The sequence below is a fragment of the Salmo trutta genome, chromosome 12 (assembly GCF_901001165.1).
Source record: "Salmo trutta chromosome 12, fSalTru1.1, whole genome shotgun sequence".
Classification (NCBI taxonomy): domain Eukaryota; kingdom Metazoa; phylum Chordata; class Actinopteri; order Salmoniformes; family Salmonidae; genus Salmo; species Salmo trutta.
The window spans coordinates 77,947,662-77,971,433 of record NC_042968.1 but is presented as its reverse complement, the minus strand read 5'-3'; the positions used below and the strand labels follow the sequence as shown (position 1 = coordinate 77,971,433).

The window sequence follows — 23,772 nt, the reverse complement described above, 5'->3', positions numbered from 1 at the left end:
TATTGATGGTTTAATCTGGCGATAATCTAGTGCCATTGATTGGTGCAATAACCCCCTTATTATTTCATTATATTCCAATAAATTATGTAGGCTACCCGTTAGCCTATCCATTGTCACATAATGAAAGGTGTGAAAACCCATAATAGGCTACACACAGTAGGGCTGAGCTGATGAGCTGATTTGGGCCATCAGTTGATTGACAGATGTAGGCCTACTGTAGAATAATAAACTTTCCTCCAGTTTGGATGCTCGTCTGTGTTGTATAGTTTGGCTATGTATAACTTGTCAATATAGTTCTACTCTTTAGTGTGGATTGAAAGCCTGTATCGTGTGGCTTTAATATTTCATTTCATAAAGCTAATGAAGTCACTTAAACCCTTAACAAAGAATTGCAGTCTGTTTTGGAGTGGGTGGCCAGTAATAAACTGGTCCTGAAAATCTCTAAAACTAAGAGCATTGTATTTGGTACAAATCATTCCCTAAATTCTAGACCTCAGCTGAATCTGGTAAAGAATTGTGGCTGTTTAAACAAGTTAAGGAGACTAAATTACTTGGTGTTACCTTAGATTGTAAACTGTCATGGTCAAAACATATAGATTCAATGGATGTAAAGATGGCTAGAGGTCTGTCCGTAATAAAGAGATGCTCTGCTTTTTTTTGACACCACACTCCACAAAGCAAGTCCTGCAGACTCTAGTTGTATCTTACCTAGATTATTGTCCCGTCAAGTGCTGCAAAGAAAGACCTAGTTAAGCTCCAGCTGGCCAAGAACAGAGCCACAAATCTTGCTCTTCATTTTAATCAGAGGGTTAACATTAATACTATGCATGCCAGTCTCTCTTGGCTAAGAGTTGAGGAAAGACTTACTGTGTCACTTCTTGTTTTATAAGAAACATTCATGTGTTGGAAATTCCAAATTGTTTGCATAGTCAACTTATATACAACACTGACACACACACCTACTCCACCAGACATGCCACCAGGGGTCTTTTCACAGGCTCCAGGTGCAAACATTTTAGCTGTGGTTGCTGATGCGTATATGGTTGAATCATCAGCATATGTGGACACACATGCTTTGTTTAGTCCCAGTGGCAAGTCATTGGCAAAAATAAAAAAGAGTAGAGGGCATAGAGAGCTGCCCTGCGGTACACCACACTTTACATGTTTGACATTTGAGAAGCTTCCATTAAAAGAAAACCCTCTCTGAGATCTATTAGATAGACAGCTCTGAATCCACGATATGGCTGAGGTTGAAAAGCCATAACACATACTTTTTCTCATAACAGGTTATGGCCAATATCAAAGGCTGCTATGAAATCTATCAGAACAGTTCCCACAATCTTCTTATCAATGTCTTTCAACAAATCATCAGTCAAATGTGTCAGTGCAGTATATGTTGAGAGCCCCTCTCTATAAGCATGCTGAAAGATTTGTTTACGTGCTGCTGTGCGGTCTGTTGCTAACTTTACTTTGCTACCTGCCAACTTTACAGTTTTACTTTTTAATTACCGTTTTATATGTAAAAACATTCCCTCGCTCAACTTTTTTCATTCAACTTTTTCACCCCGGACGCATTATCTGGACATGGTTCGTCAGGACCTCCATCAGCCGAAGCTAAGTAGTAACATTAACATTATGCCTTCTAATTGCAGTCGCTGTACTCATAATATACAGAAGACCGATCGCCTTATGGCCAGGATAGCCATGCTGAAAGCCCAGCTTCAGACGCAATCGTTAGGCAAGGGTAATTTAAGTGTAGGAAAGGATGAAATAGCGTCTGTGTCACCAATAAGTACAGATAGTAGTATAAATCCCCTCGCACATTCCCCGCAGCCGGACAATTTTCTCATGGCTTCTGGAAGGGAATGCTGTAGGAATGCTCAACTGGTGTCACTCATTCATGCGACAGAAACTTTCAACCGGTTCTCCCCATTAAGCAACGGGTCGGAGTCAGAGGCCGAGCCTTCTCTGGTCTCTCCTCCTCCCGTTACGGTGTCTGAGACGCCAAAGCCTCCCACCATTAGCTCTGACAAATTGAAAACCCTAGTCATTGGCGACTCCATTACCCGTAGTATTAGATTTAAAACAAATCATCCAGCAATCATACACTGTTTACCAGGGGGCAGGGCTACCGACGTTAAGGTTAATCTGAAGATGGTGCTGGCTAAGGCTAAAACTGGCGATTGAAGAGAGTATAGGGATATTGTTATCCACGTCGGCACCAATGATGTTAGGATGAAACAGTCAGAGGTCATCAAGCGCAACATAGCTTCACCGTGTAAATCAGCTAGAAAGATGTGTCGGCATCGAGTAATTGTCTCTGGCCCCCTCCCAGTTAGGGGGAGTGATGAGCTCTACAGCAGAGTCTCACAACTCAATCACTGGTTGAAAATTGCTTTCTGCCCCTCCCAAAAGATAGAATGTGTAGATAACTGGCCCTCTTTCTGGGACTCACCCACAAACAGGACCAAGAGGGGTGGAGGGGTGCTCTCATCTTATCTACGTACATAGACAGGGCTCTCACTCCCCTAGCTCCACAATGAGATAGGGTGCAGGCCAGGCAGCAGGCTGTTAGCCAGCCTGCCAGCTTAGTGGAGTCTGCCACTAGCACAGTCAGTGTAGTCAGCTCAGCTATCCCTATTGAGACTGTGCACGATCTAGTTTGGGCAAAACTAAACATGGCGGTGTTCGCCTTAGCAATCTCACTGGAATAAAGACCTCCATTCCTGTCATTATTGAAAGAGATTGTGATATCTCACATCTCAAAATAGGGCTACTTAATGTTAGATCCCTCACTTCCAAGGCAGTTATAGTCAATGAACTAATCACTGATCATAATCTTGATGTGATTGGCCTGACTGAAACATGGTTTAAGCCTGATGAATTTACTGTGTTAAATGAGGCCTCTCCTCCTGGCTACACTAGTGACCATATCCCCCGCGCATCCCGCAAAGGCAGAGGTGTTGCTAACATTTACGATAGCAAATTTCAATTTACAAAAAAACGACTGCGTTTTCATCTTTTGAGCTTCTAGTAATGAAATCTATGCAGCTTACTCAATCCCTTTTTATAGCTACTGTTTACAGGCCTCCTGGGCCATATACAGCGTTCCTCACTGAGTTCCCTGAATTCCAATCGGATCTTGTAGTCATGGCAGATAATATTGTAATTTTTGGTGACTTTAATATTCACATGGTAAAGTCCACCGACCCACTCCAAAAGGCTTTTGGAGCCATCATCGACTCAGTGGGTTTTGTCCAACATGTTTCCAGACCTACTCACTGCCACAGTCATACTCTGGACCTAGTTTTGTCCTGTGGAATAAATGTTGTGCATCTTAATGTTTTTCCTCATGATCCTGGACTATCGCACCACCATTTTATTTAGCTTGCAATCGCAACAAATATTCTGCTCAGACTCCAACCAAGGGTCATCAAAAGCCGTGCTATAAATTCTCAGACAACCCAAAGATTCCTAGATGCCCTTCCAGACTCCCTCCAACTACCCAAGGACAAAAAGTACAAAAATCAGTTAACCACCTAACTGAGGAACTCAATTTAACCTTGCGTAATACCCTAGATGCAGTCGCAGCCCTAAAAACAAATAAAATTAATGATAAATTCATGAACTTCTTTGACGAAAAGATCATGATCATTAGAAAGCAAATTACGGACTCCTTTTTAAATCTGCGTATTTCTCCAAAGCTCAGTTGTCTTGAGTCTGCACAACACTGCCAGGACCTAGGATCAAGGGAGACACTCACGTTTTTTAATACTATATCTCTTAACACATTGATGAAAATAGTCATGGCCCCTAAACCTTCAAGCTGCATACTGGACCCTGTTCCAACTAAACTACTGAAAGAGCTGCTTCCTGTGCTTGGACCTCCTACGTTGAACATAATAAACAGCTCCCAATAAACCAGATGTGTGCCAAACTCACTAAAAGTGGCAGTAATAAAGCCTCTCTTGAAAAAGCCGAACCTTGACCCAGAAAATATAAAAAACTATCGGCCTATTTAGAATCTCCCATTCCTCTCAATTTTTTTTGAAAAAGCTGTTGTGCAGCAATTCACTGCCTTCCTGAAGACAAACAATGTATACGAAATGCTTCAGTCCAGTTTGAGACCCCATCATAGCACTGAGACTGCACCTGTGAAGGTGGTAAATTACCTTTTTAATGGCGTCATACCGAGGCTCTGCATCTGTCCTCGTGCTCCTAGACTTTAGTGCTGCTTTTGATACCATCGATCACCATTCTTTTGGAGAGATTGGAAACCCAAATTGGTCTACACGGACAAGTTCTGGCCTGGTTTAGAGCTTATCTGTTGGAAAGATATCAGTTAGTCTCTGTAGATGGTTTGTCCTCTGACAAATCAACTGTAAATGTCTGAGTTCCTCAAGGCTCCGTTTTAGGACCACTATTGTGTTTACTATATATTTTACCTCTTGGTGATGTCATTCGGAAACATAATGTTAAATTTCACTGCTATGTGGACGACACACAGCTGTACATTTCGATGAAACATGGTGAAGCCCCAAAATTGGGGTGAAGACCCTCCCTGGAAGCCTGTGTTTCAGACATAAGGAAGCAAATTTTCCACTTTTAAACTCGGACAAAACAGAGATGCTAGTTCTAGGTCCCAAGAAACAAAGAGATCTTCTGTTGAATCTGACAATTAACCTTGATGGTTGTACAGTCGTCTCAAATAAAACTGTGAAGGACCTCGGCGTTACTCTGGACCTCGATCTCTCTTTTGATGAACATATCAAGACTGTTTCAAAGGCAGCTTTTTTTCATCTACGTAACATTGCAAAAATCTGTAACTTTCTGTCCAAAAATGATGCAGGAAAATGTATCCATGCTTTTGTCACTTCTAGATTAGACTACTGCAATGCTCTACTTTCCGGCTACCCGGATAAAGCACTAAATAAACTTCAGTTAGTACTAAACATGGCTGCTAGAATCTTGACTAGAACCAAACAATTTGATCATATTACTCCAGTGCTAGCCTCCCTACACTGGCTTCATGTTAAGGCAAGGGCTGATTTCAAGGTTTTACTGCTAACCTACAAAGCATTACATGGGCTTGCTCCTACCTATCTTTCCGATTTGGTCCTGCCGTACATACCTACACGTACGCTACGGTCACAAGACGCAGCCCTCCTTACTGTCCCTAACATTTCTAAGCAAACAGCTGGAGGCAGGGCTTTCTCCTATAGAGCTCCATTTTTATGGAATGGTCTGCCTATCCATGTGAGAGACGCAGACTCGGTCTTGACCTTTAAGTCTTTATTGAAGACTCATCTCTTCAGTAGGTCCTATGATTGAGTGTAGTCTGGCCCAGGAGTGTGAAGGTGAACGGAAAGGCGCTGGAGCAACAAACCGCCCTTGCTGTCTCTGCCTGGCCGGTTCCACTCTCTCCACTGGGATTCTCTGCCTCAAACCCTATTACGAGGGCTGAGTCACTGGCTTACTGGTGCTCTTCCATGCCATCCTTAGGAGGGGTGCGTCACTTCAGTGGGTTGAGTCACTGACATGATGTTCCTGTCCGGGTTGGCTCCCCCCCTTGGGTTGTGCTGTGGGGGAGATCTTCGTGGGCTATACTCGGCCTTGTCTCAGGATAGTAAGTTGATGGTTGAAGGTATCCCTCTCGTGGTGTGGCGGCTGTGCTTTGGCAAAGTGGGTGGGGTTATATCCTGCCTGTTTGGCCCTGTCCGGGGGTATCGTCGGGCGGGGCTACAGTGTCTCCCGACCCCTCCTGTCTCAGCCTCTAATATTTATGCTGCAATAGTTTGTGTCGGGGGGCTAGGGTCAGCCTGTTATATCTGGAGTCTCCTGTCTTCTCCGGTGCCCGGATAAGTGAATTTAAGTATGCTCTCTCTAATTATCTCTTTCTCTTTTTCTCTCTTTCTCTCTCTCTCTCTGTCTCTCTCCTTCTCTCGGAGGACCTGAGCCTTAGGACCCTAGGACTACCTGGCCTGATACTCCTTGCTGTCCCCAGTCCACCTGGTCGTGCTGCTGCTCCAGTTTCAACTGTTCTGCCTGCGGCTATGGAACCCTGACCTGTTCACCGGATGTGCTACCTTGTCCCAAACCTGCTATTTTTAACTCTCTCAAGACGGCAGGTGCAGTAGAGATACTCTGAATGATCGGCTATGAAAAGCCAACTGAGGTGCTGACCTGTTGCACCCTCTACAACCACTGTAATTATTATTATCTGATCCTGCTGGTCATCAATGAACATTTGAACATCTTGGCCATGTTCTGTTATAATCTCCACCCGGCACAGCCAGAAGAGGACTGGCCACCCCTCATAGCCTGGTTCCTCTCTAGGTTTCTTCCTACGTTCCGGCCTTTCTAGGGAGTTTTTCCTAGCCACCGTGCTTCTACACCTGCATTGCTTGCTGATTGGGGTTTTAGGCTGGGTTTCTGTACAGCTCTTTGTGACATCAGCTGATGTAAGAAGGGCTTTATAAATACATTTGATTGATTGATTGATTAACTTGTTTACAGAGAAATAGCATTGTATTTGGTCAAACACCATTTTTTACAACAGTTTGTTAAGAGCTGGCAGCAAGCTGATAAGTCCGCCTGACCACTCTCCGGTAGCGGAATGACTTTGGCTTCGCTCCAGGCCTGAGGACAAAGACTTTCCTCTAGGCTCAGATTAAAGTTATGACAGATAGGAGTGGCTAAAGAGTGTGGTGGAAATTCTATTCAAGTGAGAGACACTTTGTCATTTCTCCAAACAATCATCTTTATTCAGTATCGATTAATTATTGCAATAATGAAACCGTCGACACCACACTCCGAAGTGTGTGTTGCCGAGTGCTTAAAATCATACATAGTATACAGGGTCTTCATATAGCAGACCTCAGAAATGCGTCAACCATGGCTGGCTCCACCCCCATACAGATTGGGAGGATAAACCACCCTCGGTTCATCCTGTCGTTTATCTGCACGGGGGGTGTTATTTTACTCGTATTTTACTCCTCAAGTTTCCCAGATGCAAGCATGAGAACAGTTCTACAGTATTAGTGAAAATGTCATCAATACATGCATCAATACATGCATGATCTTCTTCCTATAGTGTTTGTAAACACCCTGGTAGGTTGATTAATAACCTGAACCAGATTACAGGAACAGTGAGAAGCTTCCTCTTGAGTGGACATCTTGATGAAAACCAGTCAATATTCAGGTCCCCAAGAAAGTAGACCTCTCTTTTTACATCACATACAGTATACTATCAAGCATTTCACACATATTATTTAGATACTGACTGTTAGCACTTGGTTTGCCGATAGCAACACCCCAAAATAACATGTTTTAGATATGCCAGGTGAACCTGCAACCACAACACTTCAATAACATTTGACATAAGATCTTCTCTAAGCATTACAGGGATATGTCTCTGAACAACACCTCCCCGATAAGCATTCCTGTCTCTTCAATAGATGTTCCATCCTTGCATTGCTACTGCTGTATCATCAAATTAATTATCTAAGTGAGTCTCAGAAATGGCAAACATATGAATGTTATCTGATGTTAGCAAGTTGTTGATTTCATGAATCTTATTTCTAAGACTACATACACTATATATACAAAAGTATGTGAGCACCATTTCAAATGAGTGGATTCAGCTATTTCAGTCACACCCGTTGCTGACATAGACTCACATTGGCAGTAGAATGGCCTTACTGAAGAGCTCAGTGACTTTCAACATGGCACCGTCATTGGATGCCACATTTCCAACAATCAGTTCGTGAAATTTCTGCCCTGCTAGAGCTGCTCCGGTCAACTGTAAGTGCTATCATTGTGAAATGGAAACGTCTAGGAGCAACAATGGCACAGCCGCAAAGTGGTAGGCCACATAAGCTCACAGAACGGGACCGCCGAGTGCTGAAGCGTGCAGCACGTAAAATTCGTCTGTCCTTGGTTGCAAGTTCCAAACTGCCTCTGGAAGCAACTTCAGCACAAGAACTGTTCGTCGGGAGCTTTATGAAGTGGGTTTCCATGGCCACACACAAGCCTAAGATCACCATGCGCAATGCCAAGCGTCGGCTGGAGTGATGTAAAGCTCGCTGTCATTGGACTCGGGAGCAGTAGAAACTCGTTCTCTGGAGTGATGAATCATGCTTCACCATCTGGCAGTTCGACGGACGAATCAGGGTTTGGCAGATGCCAGGAGAACTTTACCTGCTCGAATGCATAGCCCTGTCAAGTTTGGTGGAGGAGGAATAATGGTCTGGGGCTGTTTTTCACGGTTCGGGCTAGGCCCTTTAGTTCCAGTCAAGGGAAGTCTTAACGCTACAGCATACAATGACATTCTAGACGATTCTGTGCTTCCAACTTTGTGGCAACAGCTTGTGGAAGGCCCTTTCCTGTTTCAGCATGACAATGCCCCCGTGCACAAAGCGAGGTCCATACATTAATGGTTTGTCAAGATTGGTGTGGAAGAACTTGACTGGCCTGCACAGAGACCTGACCTCAACTCCATTGAACACCTTTGGGATGAATTGGAACGCCGACTGTGAGCCAGGCCTAATCGCCCAACATCAGTGCCTGACCTCACTAATGCTCTCGTGGCTGAATGGAAGCAAGTCCACAGCAATGTTCCAACATCTAGTGGAAAGCCTTCCCAGAAAAGTGGAGGCTGTTATAGCAGCAAAGGGGGGACCAACTCAATATTAATGCCCATGATTTTGGAATGAGATGTTCGACATGCAGGTGTCCACATACTTTTGTTCATGTAGTGTATATTAATATGGGCTATTTTTAGCCCTTTCCTGGGTAGCTTATCAGATAGACATAATATGCAAAAGAGCAATAGAAAAAAGAAAGAGAAAAAAAATATACATCCAGCAGTCCATTAATCATTTGGTGTGTGCAAGTGTGTGCATGTGCTGTGGGGTTGAAGCTACAAACCCATAGGCGTGGCTCTCTTATCCCTTCCAGACTTTTGGGAAGGAGGGTGGATAATGAGCCTGTCATAGCGGATGTAAGCAATGTCCCCATGGCTCTGGCAGCTTTCTGGCTGGGATAAGTTCTTTCCTCTTCTGGTGCACAGCTTCAGGATAGTCCTCATTGAGGATGATGTACGTTCCTCTAAAGTTCTTGGCTCTTTCCAGAACAGCTACCTTGTCCTTGAACCTCAGCAACTTGACCACTATTCGCCTGGGCCTGTCACCTGGGCCAGTGGTGGGTTTTCCAGTCCTGTGGGCGCGATACACCTAAATCTACCTGTGGTCCATCTTCAGTTTCTCCAAGATCATTTCCCTCACTTTGTCCTCAGACTCCGTCCAGGTCTCATGTGGAGATTCTGCAATTCCGTCCACAACCATGTTGTTCCGCATTGATTGTCCTTCGAGTCTGATTTCTCCGTCATTGTTATCAGGGATTCACATACAGAACGGATGTCCTCTTTTTCCCTGCTTTTTATGGAAACCCAAAAGAGTCATACCTAACCGCCCAAGTGGCTTACCATAGCCCCACTACACACACCATGGCACACTCTGTTCATTCTGCTGACACAGTGCAGCGAAGATACAGATTGTTTTTGTGCCAATCTGAGACTCAATCATTTGAACCTTTTAGCTATTTTTATATAGGGACATAGAACTAAAACTGAGGGGCACTAGTTTGAACTGACGGGGCTAAACCCCCTTTATCCCCTTCGTGGAGCCGGGTACGCCACTTCGCTCAGGCAGTTCACAATGCTTTAGGCATTCCCCAAACCATAGCCCTAACCTTAAACCACTCGAGAATTAATGCCTAAACTGTTACGCCCCGACAGAGTCATTGCGCAAAATGGTTTGCAGCATCATTTGGATATGTATGCAACAAAAGTTCAACATTCACCTTCTGCTACCATTTCTGTCAAGCCATCTATGCATACAAGTTCATGCATACTTTCAATAAATCCAACGTATGCACAACACAGAAAGCACTGCAACTGCCTCTGCAACGCAGTGCTGCAAGGCAAACGCAGCGTTCTATTGGAAATGTATGTACTTCTGGTGCACCAAAATGCAATGACGCTGTCGGTGTGATCGAGGCATTAACCTTTGAGTTGTTTCTCTTTTAACCCTGTAACAACGCAGAATTAACCTTGTAACCATGCAGAATTAATGCGGCAAAAATAGACACTCATCCATGAGCAGTGAGCTGGAATCGAACCATGACAACTCTGTTAGCGTCTGTAACCGCTGGACCACACCGGCACTGAGGAAACCAATAATTTATTCTGCTTGCCTTCAACATATAAAACAATTGATGTAAAAAAAATATTTTCCCTAACGAAAAATACATCTTCCCCCTACAAATATGTCAATTTAATATAATCCACATAAGAATTAACACGAGATGCGCTGAAGCCTGCACGTAGCCTACATAAGGTCAAATGTAAGTGCAGCGTGCGTTGTATACAAACACCGCTTCCAGCTGCCCCCTAAATATTTCTTCAGATATTCAAATCCTCCTGCTGTAGGATTACTTTCCTCCTGCGGCAAAAGGGTTCAAATTAAGATCCGACATCTGTAACACGCTTTAGCAGGCTTTCTGAAAGATCTCATGTGTCAGAACTACACTTTCCACCCACTAAGTAAACATATTATGCAACCTAAGTGTTTTATTATGTTGTAAAGCGTAAAGGTTCTGGTTTGGTTGTGGCCCCAGATCACATGACAGCTTGTGCTGAGATAGTGTGCATTCATGCAAGTGTCACCGACACGGATGTTGGAGATGATGAGGATGATGACACATTTAACAATTTCAGGGAAAATTGTGCTTGAATGCTGTACTAATATATGTAGCAAGAATGCAAGATGGAAACTGAAACTGGCAAAAATAAATGCAATCATAATCATCAATTTCATTGAGGTGAACTAGGCCAGAACATGTAACCATTCATAAATTGCCTGCTCTTGGCATTTCCTAGAACATTGGAAATGAATTAAATTAATACTAATAATGGAATGAATAATCAAATATAATTAATACAGTATACTAATGTCCAAAGTTATTATTTATACTATTTAAAAAATATATTTATAAACTAGTTTGACTATTTTTGTATCTTGTTTGCCTTAATGCAGTGTCTAGAATAGCCAAAAAGCCTTTGATAGCAACTCGCCTTGCAACACACTATCTTTGCTCGCAAATGAAAAAGTGACAGGCCTTTTAATAATCTATCCAAATTCAAATGTTATTCTTAGCCTCAGGAGAATCAGAGCCACATCAAATGAACTCATAAGACACCCAGCCTGGAAAAGAATGGAGTTCCTCTCTCTTTCTACGTGAAAACTGCAGCATGAAATTCACAGGCAAATTAACTCTACCCAGAGCAACCGTAATTATCAGTCCCTGTGGACAAACCATTATCAAATGAAGAGCCCTACTTAGATTCAGATTTTGGTTAAGGGTTATATGTTAAGCAATTCAAAAGCAATACTTGATGAGGAGATTGAGAGTGGCGGACAGGTTCTCGCTGTAGCTAAGTGATTAAATAGTTCTTGCTGCTACAGGTTTGTTAAATTTGCAACACAATTTTACTCAAGCTTGCTGAGGATGTCTAAGCAGCTACACAGTACACTCTTACAAAAAAGGTGCTATCAAGAACCTTAAAGGGTTATTTGGCTGGCCCCATAGGAGAACCATTTGAAGAACCCTTTTGGTTGCAGGTAGAACCCTTTTGGTTCCTGGTAAAACCCTTTCGAGTTCCATGTGGAACTATTTCTATAGTGGCTTCCTGGAACCAAAAATTGTTATCCTACGGGGACATCCGAAGAGCCCTTGTGGAACCTTTTTTTCTAAGAGTGTGCACTGGCTGAGTGGTTTCTCCTCACAGTAACATTTTCTTCTCAGGACATACAGTCCTTTAGGTACATCATAGTTATCATCCTCTGAACAAGAGAGGGTGGATAGAGGAGCATAGTTACACTATATCTTCCCCCATGAAGCATGTGCTGTGTCAGACTGGTTGCAGAGAAAGACCACTCAGTCCCCTGGCAGTCAGACACATTGCTTTGGATAGCTCTGGGCCCAGACATCCACTATTCAATTACCACCTTCATTCATCAAAGTACCTCTGAGTGCAGGTCAGTCCACTAGCTGGCCTCAGGCCTACTGACCCACCTTTGCTAACACCCTGTCAGTCCACTAGCTGGCCTCAGGTCTACTCGCCCACCTTAGACTCTGCTAACCCTCTGCCAGCTAACATTACACAGGATGGAGAACATGCCCTAACTGCTAACCAGCAAACTACCAAATGTGCATTGTCAGGAGACTTTTGGGGTAGAAGTAATTGGCAATTGAGTAATGAGATGATTTTGGTGGTGGTGGTGTTTGGGGAGGCAGTAGTGGCAGGTGGCAGTGGAGTATACAATGGATCAACATCACTTTGAAAGTATTCAATCTTGGTGCTATAGGTGAATAAAGGGTAATGTTCTATGTGATTTGAGAAATGTCAGGTGGCTCACCTCATAGTGTAAAGCAGGGTACCGTTGTCCACCAGTCGTAGCAGTTTGTTGGGCGTGGTCATGTTGTGGGCCACAGATTTCTTCCCATTGTGGAAGAAGGTGTCTGGAGTCCAGATCTTACTGGCCAGGAGGTTGTTAAGAGGCAGGACCTGCATGGGCCCGTCGAACTTCAGCCTCTCATCCCTCCAGCTCTGACGGAAGAACACATCGATGGTGTACTCCTGGGAAAAGACGGAGAGAATAAGTCAGTTTCTAAGGTATCACTTCACAATTACATTATCATCTAATATTTACCATCTCCCGTAAGAGCTGAAAACTCTGAAAGACAGTTCTCTGTCCTGGTACAGTATATTGTCAGTTGTGGCCTTGACTAGCAGAGAGTTGAGTTTTGTTCACAGCCTCACACACACACACACACACACACACACACACACACACACACACACACACACACACACACACACACACACACACACACACACACACACACACACACACACACACACACACACACACACATCAATAATGCATCATGCATTTTATTTGAAGGGGAAAACAGCCTTGTCAATGTGAGATCCTCAAGGCATCCTTCAGAGTTCATACACCAATGATTGCGTTTTCACAGCTGTCGCCGGCGGGATAAAACATGCCTTTTCCAAGAGTTATCTCTCTGACCATATTGCCAAACACGTAACAAGGAACAGTGTCCCTGATAAACCTCTCTAAGTTCAGAGAGAAATCGTCAGCCGTTAGTGGCTGCTGCTGAAGTGGGGGAGTGGCCTCACACTTATTTTTCTCAGACACTTCTTCCATTCTGACAGGATTTTGTTAAAATACACTAATCAGCTATAAATTCATTTTGAATTTTTTACGGATGTTTAAAAAATGGTCATCAGTATTTTTAGAATGAATGGTGTCATGATTCTGTGTGTCATTAATATCGTAAAAGAATGTCATAATGAACAGGACGATGAACAAACAGGAACATCAAATGGACAGATATCAAATAACAGTAATAAAGTCCACACCAACACGTACATCCAGGCCTCAATAATGCCTGTTGGCAACAATGTAGCAACCTGTCCTGTGTCTGGTCACTACAGGAATAGCAGACGTTTTATACTGTACATTTACATCAAGGCCTCACCTTGGAAAAAAAACATTATGCACCAATCAACAATTAATGGCACAAAATAAATGCATGAAATGCACAGATTCAGGTAATAGTCATTACATTCCTAAATACATACAGTTGAAGTCGGAAGTTTACATACACCTTAGCCAAATACATTTAAACTCAGTTTTCACAATTCCTGACATTTAATCCAAGTAAAAATCCCCTGTCTTAGGTCTGTTAGGATCACCACTTTATTTTAAGAATGTGAAATGTCAGAATAATAGTAGAGAGAGAGAGAATGATTTATTTCAGCTTTTATTTCTTTCATCATTTTATTTCTTTCATCACATTCCCAGTGGGTCAGAAGTTTACATACACTCAATTAGTATTTGGTAGCATTGCCTTAAATTGTTTAACTTGGGTCAAATAGTTCTGGTAGCCTTCCACAAGCTTCCCACAATAAGTTGGGTGAATTTGGCCCATTCGTCCTGACAGAGCTGGTGTAATTGAGTCAGGTTTGTAGGCCTCCTTGCTCGCACACGCTTTTTCAGTTCTGCAAAATTGTGGCAAAATGGCTTAAGGACAACAAAGTCAAGGTATGGGACCCTTGACTTTGTTGTCCTTAAGCCATTTTGCCACAACTTTGGAAGTATGCTTGGGGTCATTGTCCATTTGGAAGACCCATTTGAGATCAAGCTTTAACTTCCTGACTGATGTCTTGAGATGTTGCTTCAATATATCCACATAATTTCCTTCCTCATGATGCCATCTATTTTGTGAAGAGCACCAGTCCCTCCTGCAGCGAAGAACCCCCACAACATGATGCTGCCACCCTCGTGCTTCACGGTTGGGATGGTGTTCTTCGGCTTGCAAGCCTCCCCCATTTTCCTCCAAACATAACGATGGTCATTATGGCCAAACAGCTCTATTTTAGTTTCATCAGACCAGAGGACATTACTCCAAAAAGTACGATCTTTGTCCCCATGTGCAGTTGCAAACCGTAGTCTGGATTTTTTATGACGGTTTTGGAGTACGGTTCATCAAAGTACGTTCATCTCTAGGAGACAGAACACGTCTCCTTCCTGAGCGGTATAATGGCTGCGTGGTCCCATGGTGTTTATACTTGCAGACTATTCTTTGTACAGATGAACGTGGTACCTTCAGGCGTTTGGAAATTGCTCCCAAGGATGAGACAGAGCACGTCTCCTTCCTGAGCGGTATAATGGCTGCGTGGTCCCATGGTGTTTATACTTGCATACTATTCTTTGTACAGATGAACGTGGTACCTTCAGGCTCCCAAGGATGAGCCAGACTTGTGGAGGCCTACAATTTTTTTCTGAGGTCTTGGCTGATTTCTTTTGATTTTTCCATGATGTCAAGCAGAGGCACTGAGTTTGAAGGTAGGCCTTGAAATACATCCACAGGTACACCTCCAATTGACTCAAATGATGTTAATTAGCCCAACAGAAGCTTCTAAAGCCATGACATCATTTTCATGAATTTTCCAAGCTGTTTAAAGGCACAGCCAACTTATAAGTGAAATAATCTGTCTGTAAACAATTGTTGGAAAAATTACTTGTGTCGTGCACAAAGTCCTAACCGACTTGCCAAAACTATAGTTTGTTAACAAGAAATTTGTGGAGTGGTTGAAAAACGAGTTTTAATGACTCCAACCTAAGTGTATGTAAACTTCCGACTTCAACTGTATATACTTGAACAGTAAACAATGATTTTATACCGTGGTACACATTGCTCTTCCCCTTGGAATTTAGCAACATGCGTTACCCCAAAAACAGGATAATTGTCACTCCCCCTGCCTAAGCAAGGCAGAAGGAGCAAACATTTCCCCTATTCAATTATGATAAAATATGTCAAATGTCAGATCTTACCATTACCTAAAGGTCCAATGCATTTTTATTTCAATATAAAATTATTTCTGGGTGACAATTAAATATTTTACTGTGATTGTTTTCAACTGAAATGGTAAAAAATAAACAAAATAGCTTCTTAGCAAAGATACATTTCTCAAGCAAGAATTTTGCTAGGAATGTCTGGGAGTGGTCTGAGGAGGAAGGGGGAAACTGAAAACTAGCTGTTATTGGCGGAGAGGTTTAGAACTCTCTTTCTTATTGGTCTATTAACTAATGTAACACCTGGTGGTCACCAGGCAAGCCAAAACTCCATCCCACCAAATCAGAGTGAAATGTCAGGCGATCCTTTCAAACAGCATTTACACAAAAAATGCATTATCATAATTTTCACAATTTCATGACGTGGAAATATATATAAAACATAGAAAAATCAAATTTTTGACTGCACTGGGCCTTTAATACAGAAATAGCCATATTTTTTACCAAAACATGACACTTCGTAGTGGCAACATTAACCAGGTTTCTATCCAAACTTTTTATTGGAGTAAAGTACGTCGGATAGAAAAAGGTCAAGACAGGCCTGATGGAAACAGCTAATTTGGCAGTAACTTTCCAAATGTCGACAAAACAAAATGATGCTTGACAAGGTGGGATCTTTTTGTGTTGGTAAATTTAATTATGCAATAAATGGCGGTGGAACCGTCTTTATGGCAAATATTTATATAATAACCATCATATGAAAGTAAACTTGGAGTGACGCGATGATATGTCATGTGTCCTCCCACTACGACTTGGGAAAGTACTACGACATGTGGGGTCAAACAACATTAGGAGGGCTAGCTTGGAAATGCTGAAAATGTATTTTAAAGAACTGATTCTAGCTCTGAAAGATTCCAAAAAGCACCCAATTATTTCAGGTATGGTACCATCGTTGGGTCAAGGATGTGAAAGATTCAGGAGGCTACTGGCATTACACACCTGGCTAAAAGACTACTATAGCTCTGTTGGAATAACTTTTATAGATAACTTTGACACCTTCTGGAAACAGAAGATGCTCCACAGGAATGAGTCCATCCAAATCATGTTGGCTCCTAGACTCTGTCCACACATTTCAAGGCTGCGTTGAGACAACGACTTATCAATGACCCAAGTCCAGCTCAGATAATCCCTACCATTGTGTCACTGAGTTGTCGTAATGCTGCAGCAAATGTACATTATCCCAGGGGTGTTGGTAGTCACAATGTAAGTAACTTAATTGATGTCCCTCTAACTCCCCTGAATGCCTCTGTTGATCCTACAGCTATTGTATGCAGTAATCATGTGCCTATGAACCAGAGTTATACTGTTAGCACTGAGGCGGGGTGCCCTTGTAGGAAGATCACTGTATGCAGCTCACCCTGCACTATCATCTCAAACATAAATAACATTGTCATGTCTACTTCTGATGAGCTTCCCAGTAAAGTAAAATAATCAAGCATCCCTGAAAAGCGCAAAAAATAGCCCACATTAACATAGCCTAAGAAACAAGGTTCATGAAATCGATAACTTGCTAGTAACAGATCATATTCATATACATATCTTTGAAACTCACTTAGATAATACCTTTTATGATACAGTGGTTGCAATACATGGTTATAACATCTACAGAAAAGACAGATATGCCAATGGGGGCGATGTTGCGGTCTCTATTCAGAGCCACATTCCTGTAAAGCTTAGAGAGGATCTCATGTTAAATACTGTTGAAGTAATATGTCTACAGGTTCACTTGCCTCATCTAAAGCCCATTCTCTCACCTAAAGCCCATTCTTGTGGGAAGCTGCTATAGACCACCAAGTGCTAACAGTCAGTATCTGGATAATATGTGTGAAATGCTTGATAATGTATGTGATATCAACAGAGAGTTATATTTTCTGGGTGTCCTAAATATTGACTGGCTTTCATCAAGCTGCCCACTCAAGAAAAAGCTTCAAACCTGGTTCAGGTTATCAGTCAACCTACCAGGGTAGTTACAAACAGCACAGGAATGAAATCATCTAAATGTATTGATCACATCTTTACTAATGCTGCAGAAATCTGCTTTAAAGCAGTATCCAAATCCATCAGATGTAGTGATCCCAATGTAGTAGCCATTTCTAGAAAAACCAAAGTTCCAAAGGCTGGGCATAAGAGGTCATATAATACGTTTTGTAGTGATTCCTATGTTGATTATGTAAATCATATTTGCTGGTCTGTGGTGTGTATTGAGGAGCAACCAGACGCTGCACTTGACACATGCATGCAATTGGTTATTCCAGTTACTAATAAGCATTTACCATGAAGAAAATGACTATAAAAACTGTTAAAACTGGATTGATTAGGAATTGAAAAATTGAATGGTTGAGCGGGAGTCAGGCAAAAGGAATGGCAAATAAGTCTGGCTGTACAACCGATTGGCAAAACCACTGCAAATTGAGAAATCATGTGACAACTGAATAAAAAGAAGAAGAAACTACAATATGAAACAAAGATAAATTATATAAAGAATGATACTAAAAAGCTTTGGAGCACCTTATACGACATTTTGGGGAAAAGGCAAACTCAGCTCTGTCATTCATTGACTCAGATGGCTCATTCATCACAAAAGCCACTGATATTGCCCACTACTTTAATGATTGTTTCCTTGGCAAGAGTAGCAAACTTAGGCATGACATACCAGCAACAAATCCAAGTATAACTGGCAAAATTATGAAAGACAAGCATTGTAATTTTTAATTCCATAAAGTGAGTGTGGAAGAGGTGAACAAATTATTGTTGTCTATCAACAATGACAAGCCACCTGGGTCTTACAACTTGGATGGAAAATTACTAAGGATAATAGCGGATGATATTGCCACTCCAATTTGCCATATCTTCAATCTAAGACTACAAGAAAGTGTGTGCCCTCAGGCCTGGAGAGAAGCTAAAGTAATTCCTCTACTCAAGAACAGTAAAGCCCCCTTTACTGGATTAAATAGCCAACCAATCAGCCTGTTAACAACCCTTAGTAAACATTTGGGAGAAATTGTGTTTGACCAGATATAATGGTATTTTACAGTAAACAACAGACTTTACGCACGCTTGTAGGGAAGCGCAGGGCATTCAACATACACAGCACTCACACAAATGACTGATGATTGGCTGAGAAAAATTGATGATAAAAAGACTGTGGGAGCTGTTTTGTTAGACTTCAGTGCAGCTTTAGACAATATTGATCATAGTTTGCTGCTGAAAGAAACATATGTGTTATGGCTTTACATTCCCTGCTATATTGTGAATAAAGAGTTATGTGAACACAGAGGGTGTTCTTTAATGGAAGCCTCTCCAACATAATCCAGGTAGAATCAGGCATTCCCCACGGCAGCTGTCTAGGTCCCTTACTTTTTTCAATCTTTACTAATGATATGACACTGGCTTTGAATAAAGCCAGTGTCTATGTATGCGGATGACTCAACACTGTATGTGATCACTGCAACACTTAACAAAGAGCTGCAGTCAGTTTCATAATGGGTGGCAAGAAATAAGTTAGTCCTAAATATTTCAACAACTAAAGGCATTGTATTTGGGACAAATCATTCACTAAACCCTAAACCTCAACTAAATCTTGTAATGAATAATGTAGAAATGGAGCAAGTTGAGGTGACTAAACTGCTTGGACAAACCCTGGATTGTAAACTGTCATGGTTAAAACATGTTGATGCAACAGTAGCTAAAATGGGGGGAAGTCTGTCCATAATAAAGAGCTGCTCTTCCTTCTTACCAACACGATCAACAAGGCTGGTCCTTCTGTCATGTGGTAACACTTAATCTGTTGTGAAAAGTGTTATGAAATATTATGTCATGTAATACTTTTAATTGCATATAAACACCTGCTGCAAAGGCAGCAGCTAATGAGGATCCTTAATAGGTACAAATACAAATACAAAAGCATGGAGTTTATTAGGTCACAAATGAAATAAGTTACGATGAACTTCACTGGGTGATGAAAGTGCACTGTGATGAGCTTGATGCTGCTTTCCAATAAATACCGAGGGTCTTATTCTGGTGACATGATGATTGATGCTTGGCTGCTGTTTAATAATTAAAAATAAACTTGCTCTAATCCATTATAATCTCTTCATGTAGTAGGCTACCCACACTATATCTGCACTGTTGGCTAGAGTGCACATGCCAAGACCACAGTGAGCACATTCACTATATAACAAAATATTTTTTGGGACAAAACCACCAGTAGAGTTGAAAATGCGATGGAGACCCATTTAACTTGCATTTTTTATTCGGTACATGGGAATTTAACCTCAAAAGTAATTTTTATGTGCACTATATCAATACGCACAGCCTTTTATCCACAACATGCGTGGTAAATTTACTGTTGAAGAAAAAGCCCCTTTATAATAAAGCCATAATAACATTTGCGATGTGAAATAGACTACAGTTGAGCAGAGGCGTTTTTTGGATTTCCACACATGGGAAACATTTGTTAGCAGGGTCCCCCCCAAAAATTGCCATTTAAAAATGCATTTCATGCAATTCTACGTCATTTACATGACAGAAGACATTAGCTGAATCTTTTTTAATACCACACAAATAAACCAAAATGAGTGGATACTCTGACACTGACAAACTGAAATCAATCTGGTCTTGAATTCAATCAAACAATAGCCCTGGCCAATGAAGAGACACACAAATTGTACAATATTATGAGGCAATATACACTGAGTGTACAAAACATTAAGGACATTCCTAATATTGAGTTGCCCTGAGAACAGCCTCAATTCATTAGCACATTGTCACAAAAGTTGTCATGGAGAGAAGAGGACCAAGGCGCAGTGGGTTTGTGGATACTCATAGTTTAATTTAAAAAAAAGAGTAAAGCATCCACGGTGAAAAAACAATAAACAAGACAGCAGCAACAGTTTTACAGGCTCTACAAACGCAGTGCAAAAACAACCACCCACAACCCCAACGAAAAACACACACACCTATATAGGACTTCCAATCAAAGGCAACTCAACACACCTGCCTTCAATTGGAAGTCCCAATCAACAACACAAACAGTCACACACACAAAACTGCCACGCCCTGACCCCAAAACTAATACAATAGCTCCATCTGCTGGTCAGGACGTGACAGTACCCCCCCTCAAGGTGCAGACCCCGGAATGCACCTACCAACAGAAAACACCAACAAAAAAACCATAAACAATAACCCCTAAACAATAAGGGAGGGAAGGGAGGGTGGCTGCCGTCACCGACGGCACTGTGCTACACCCTCCCTCCCCAACCCACCTATCCTGGAGGTGGCTCAGGTGCAGGACGTGGACCTTGCTCCACCTTCGGCGTCGCCCACTTTGGTGGCGCTGCTAGCTGCGCAGGGCAGATGGGCCACTTGGGCTGACCCTGGCAGACAGACCACTCGGGCTGGGCTGGAGGACAGGAGGGCCACTCGGGCTGGGCCGGAGGGCAGGAGGGCCACTCGGGCTGGGCAGGAGGGCAGGAGGGCAGGAGGGCCACTCGGGCTGGGCCGGAGGGCAGGAGGGCCACTCGGGCTGGGCCGGAGGGCAGGAGGGCCACTCGGGCTGGGCCGGAGGGCAGGAGGGCCACTCGGGCTGGGCCGGAGGGCAGGAGGGCCACTCGGGCTGGGCCGGAGGGCAGGAGGGCCACTCGGGCTGATCCGGGCAGGAGGGCCACTCGGGCTGATCCGGGCAGTCAGGCCACTCGGGCTGATCCGGGCAGTCAGGCCACTCTGGCAGTTCCGGGCAGTCAGGCCACTCTGGCAGTTCCGGGCAGTCAGGCCACTCTGGCAGTTCCGGGCAGTCAGGCCACTCTGGCAGTTCCGGGCAGTCTGGCCACTCTGGCGGCTCCTGACTAGCGGGCGGCTCTGGCGGCTCCTGACTAGCGGGCGGCTCTGGTGACTCCTGACTGGCGGGCAGCTCTGGTGACTCCTGACTGGCGGGCAGCTCTGGTGACTCTTGACTGGCGGGCAGCTCTGGCAACTTACGACTGGCGGGCAGCTCTGGCGACTTACGAATGGCGGGCAGCTCTGGCGACTTACGACTGGCGGGCAGCTCTGGCGACTTACGACAGGCGGGCAGCTCTGGCGACTTACGACTGGCGGGCAGCTCTGGCGACTTAGGACTGGCGGGCAGCTCTGGCGACCTACGACTGGCGGGCAGCTCTGGTGACTTACGACTGGCGGGCAGCTCTGGTGACTTACGACTGGCAGGCAGCTCTGGTGACTCTTGACTGGCGAGGCTGGGCTGATGCACTAGACTCCTGATGCGTGGGGCTGGTACTGGACGTGCCAGCCTGGAGACACGCACCTCCCTGCTAGTGCGTCTAGCGGGAAACACCGGACCGAAAGGGCGCACTGGCGGTCTTGAGTGCAGGGTTGGCATCACCCCTTCCGGCTCGATGCTCACCTTGCCCTGGCACCTGCGGGGCGCTGGTACCGGGTGGACTGGGCTGTGCGTCCGTATAGGCAAGATGGTGCGTACCTCAGCGTAACATGGCGCCCTCCACCTCATACGCACCTCCCTGTCGTCACGGGTAGCTGGCTTACGGCTCTTCCTTGGCCTGGCCAAACTACCCGTGTGCCCCCCCAAAAAAAATCTTGGGGCTGCCTCTCAGGTTTCCTAAGCTCCCTTAACTTGTCCTCCCAGAATTGTCTTTCGTCCTGCCAGGTCCATTCCTTACGTTCCTCCAGGCGCTGCTCCTTCCTCTTCCGCTGCTTGGTCCTGGTTTGGTGGTGGGTGGTTCTGTCACAAAAGTTGTCATGGAGAGAAGAGGACCAAGGCGCAGCGGGTTTGTGGATACTCATAGTTTAATTTAAAAAAAGAGTAAAGCATCCACGGTGAAAAAACAATAAACAAGACAGCAGCAACAGTTTTACAGGCTCTACAAACGCAGTGCAAAAACAACCACCCACAACCCCAACGAAAAACACACACACCTATATAGGACTTCCAATCAAAGGCAACTCAACACACCTGCCTTCAATTGGAAGTCCCAATCAACAACACAAACAGTCACACACACAAAACTGCCACGTCCTGACCCCAAAACTAATACAATAACTCCATCTGCTGGTCAGGACGTGACACACATGGACATGTCAAAAGCGTTCCACAGGGATGCTGGCCAATGTTGACTCCAATGCTTCCCACAGTCAGGTTGGCCGGATGTCGTTTGGGTGGTGGACCATACTTTATACACACGGGAAACTGTTGAGCGTGAAAAACCCAGCAGCATTGCAGTTCTTGACACAAACTGGTGCGTCTGGCAGCTACTACCATATCCCATTCAATGGCACTTTAATATTTTGTCTTGCCCATGCACTCTTTGAATGGCACACATACACAATCAATGTCTCAATTGCCTCAAGGCTTAAACATCCTTCTTTAACCTGTCTCCTCCTATGTCATGGAAAGAGCAGGTGCACTTAATGTTTTGTACACTCAGTGTATACAGTATATATATTATAGGCTACAGGCTACTAAATACAATTTCCAGTGGCACACTAGCTCACCTAATGATGAAGATGAAGCCATAGGCTATGGCCGACGCGCTCCTCTTGGCAATAGCCTATCTCAAGATGAGCTACTTCGCAGAAAATTATTTTATTGGTTATTTTATTGGTTCTAAACTGTACGTTTTTCCTGCGATTGCATTTAGAAATTTGCAAAAGGCAAACAGACAGCTGCAACCAACAATAGAAATATAATCCATAGATGGCAGTTACCGTTCAAGTCAGGCCTGGCAGCCATTGCTAGTGTACTCATGAGTCTAACACTCACATATCCAGGGTGAAAGGTTCCAAAACCCTTCTATGGATTATATGTCTATGGACACAATGCAACAAGCTGTATATTTGGCGCACATGCTGCCCAAATTGCAAACTTCCATACTGTAGGTAACCGGTAACTGCCGAAATAAAGGGAACACTTGAGTAAATGAGGGATACAAAGTTTATGTTATGGCGTGTGCAGGGCATTTTCCTGGCATGGTTTAGGTCCACTTGTAGAATCTATGCCAAGGCACATTGAAGCTGTTCTGGCAGCTCGTGGTGGCCCAACACCGTCTTTAAGACATTTTATATTGGTGTTTCCTTTATTTTGGCAGTTACATGTATGCTAAAACGTGATCCACAGTTTTTTTGTTGTTGAAACTATTGATCCTCTGTGGCTTAATTATGCTCTCCAGTGTATTTTGAACATTGAGAGCGGGCTCCTGGGGTTCGATATTCCTTTTTTTCATTTAATTTTTATAACGTAATAGATTGTGTGTTTTTG

At 43.5% G+C, this 23,772-nt stretch overlaps 1 protein-coding gene across 5 annotated transcripts in view; it reads right to left on the bottom strand.

Annotated features, from left to right (window-relative positions):
* LOC115204240 (gamma-aminobutyric acid receptor subunit alpha-3) overlaps nt 1–23,772 on the bottom strand; it is a 139,024-nt gene that overhangs the window by 36,926 nt on the left and 78,326 nt on the right. For all 5 annotated transcript variants that reach the window (XM_029769642.1, XM_029769641.1, XM_029769645.1 and 2 more), the window contains one exon: nt 12,480–12,700. In XM_029769642.1, coding sequence (XP_029625502.1) covers nt 12,480–12,700 — 221 coding nt within the window. The remainder of the gene's footprint in view (nt 1–12,479; nt 12,701–23,772) is intronic.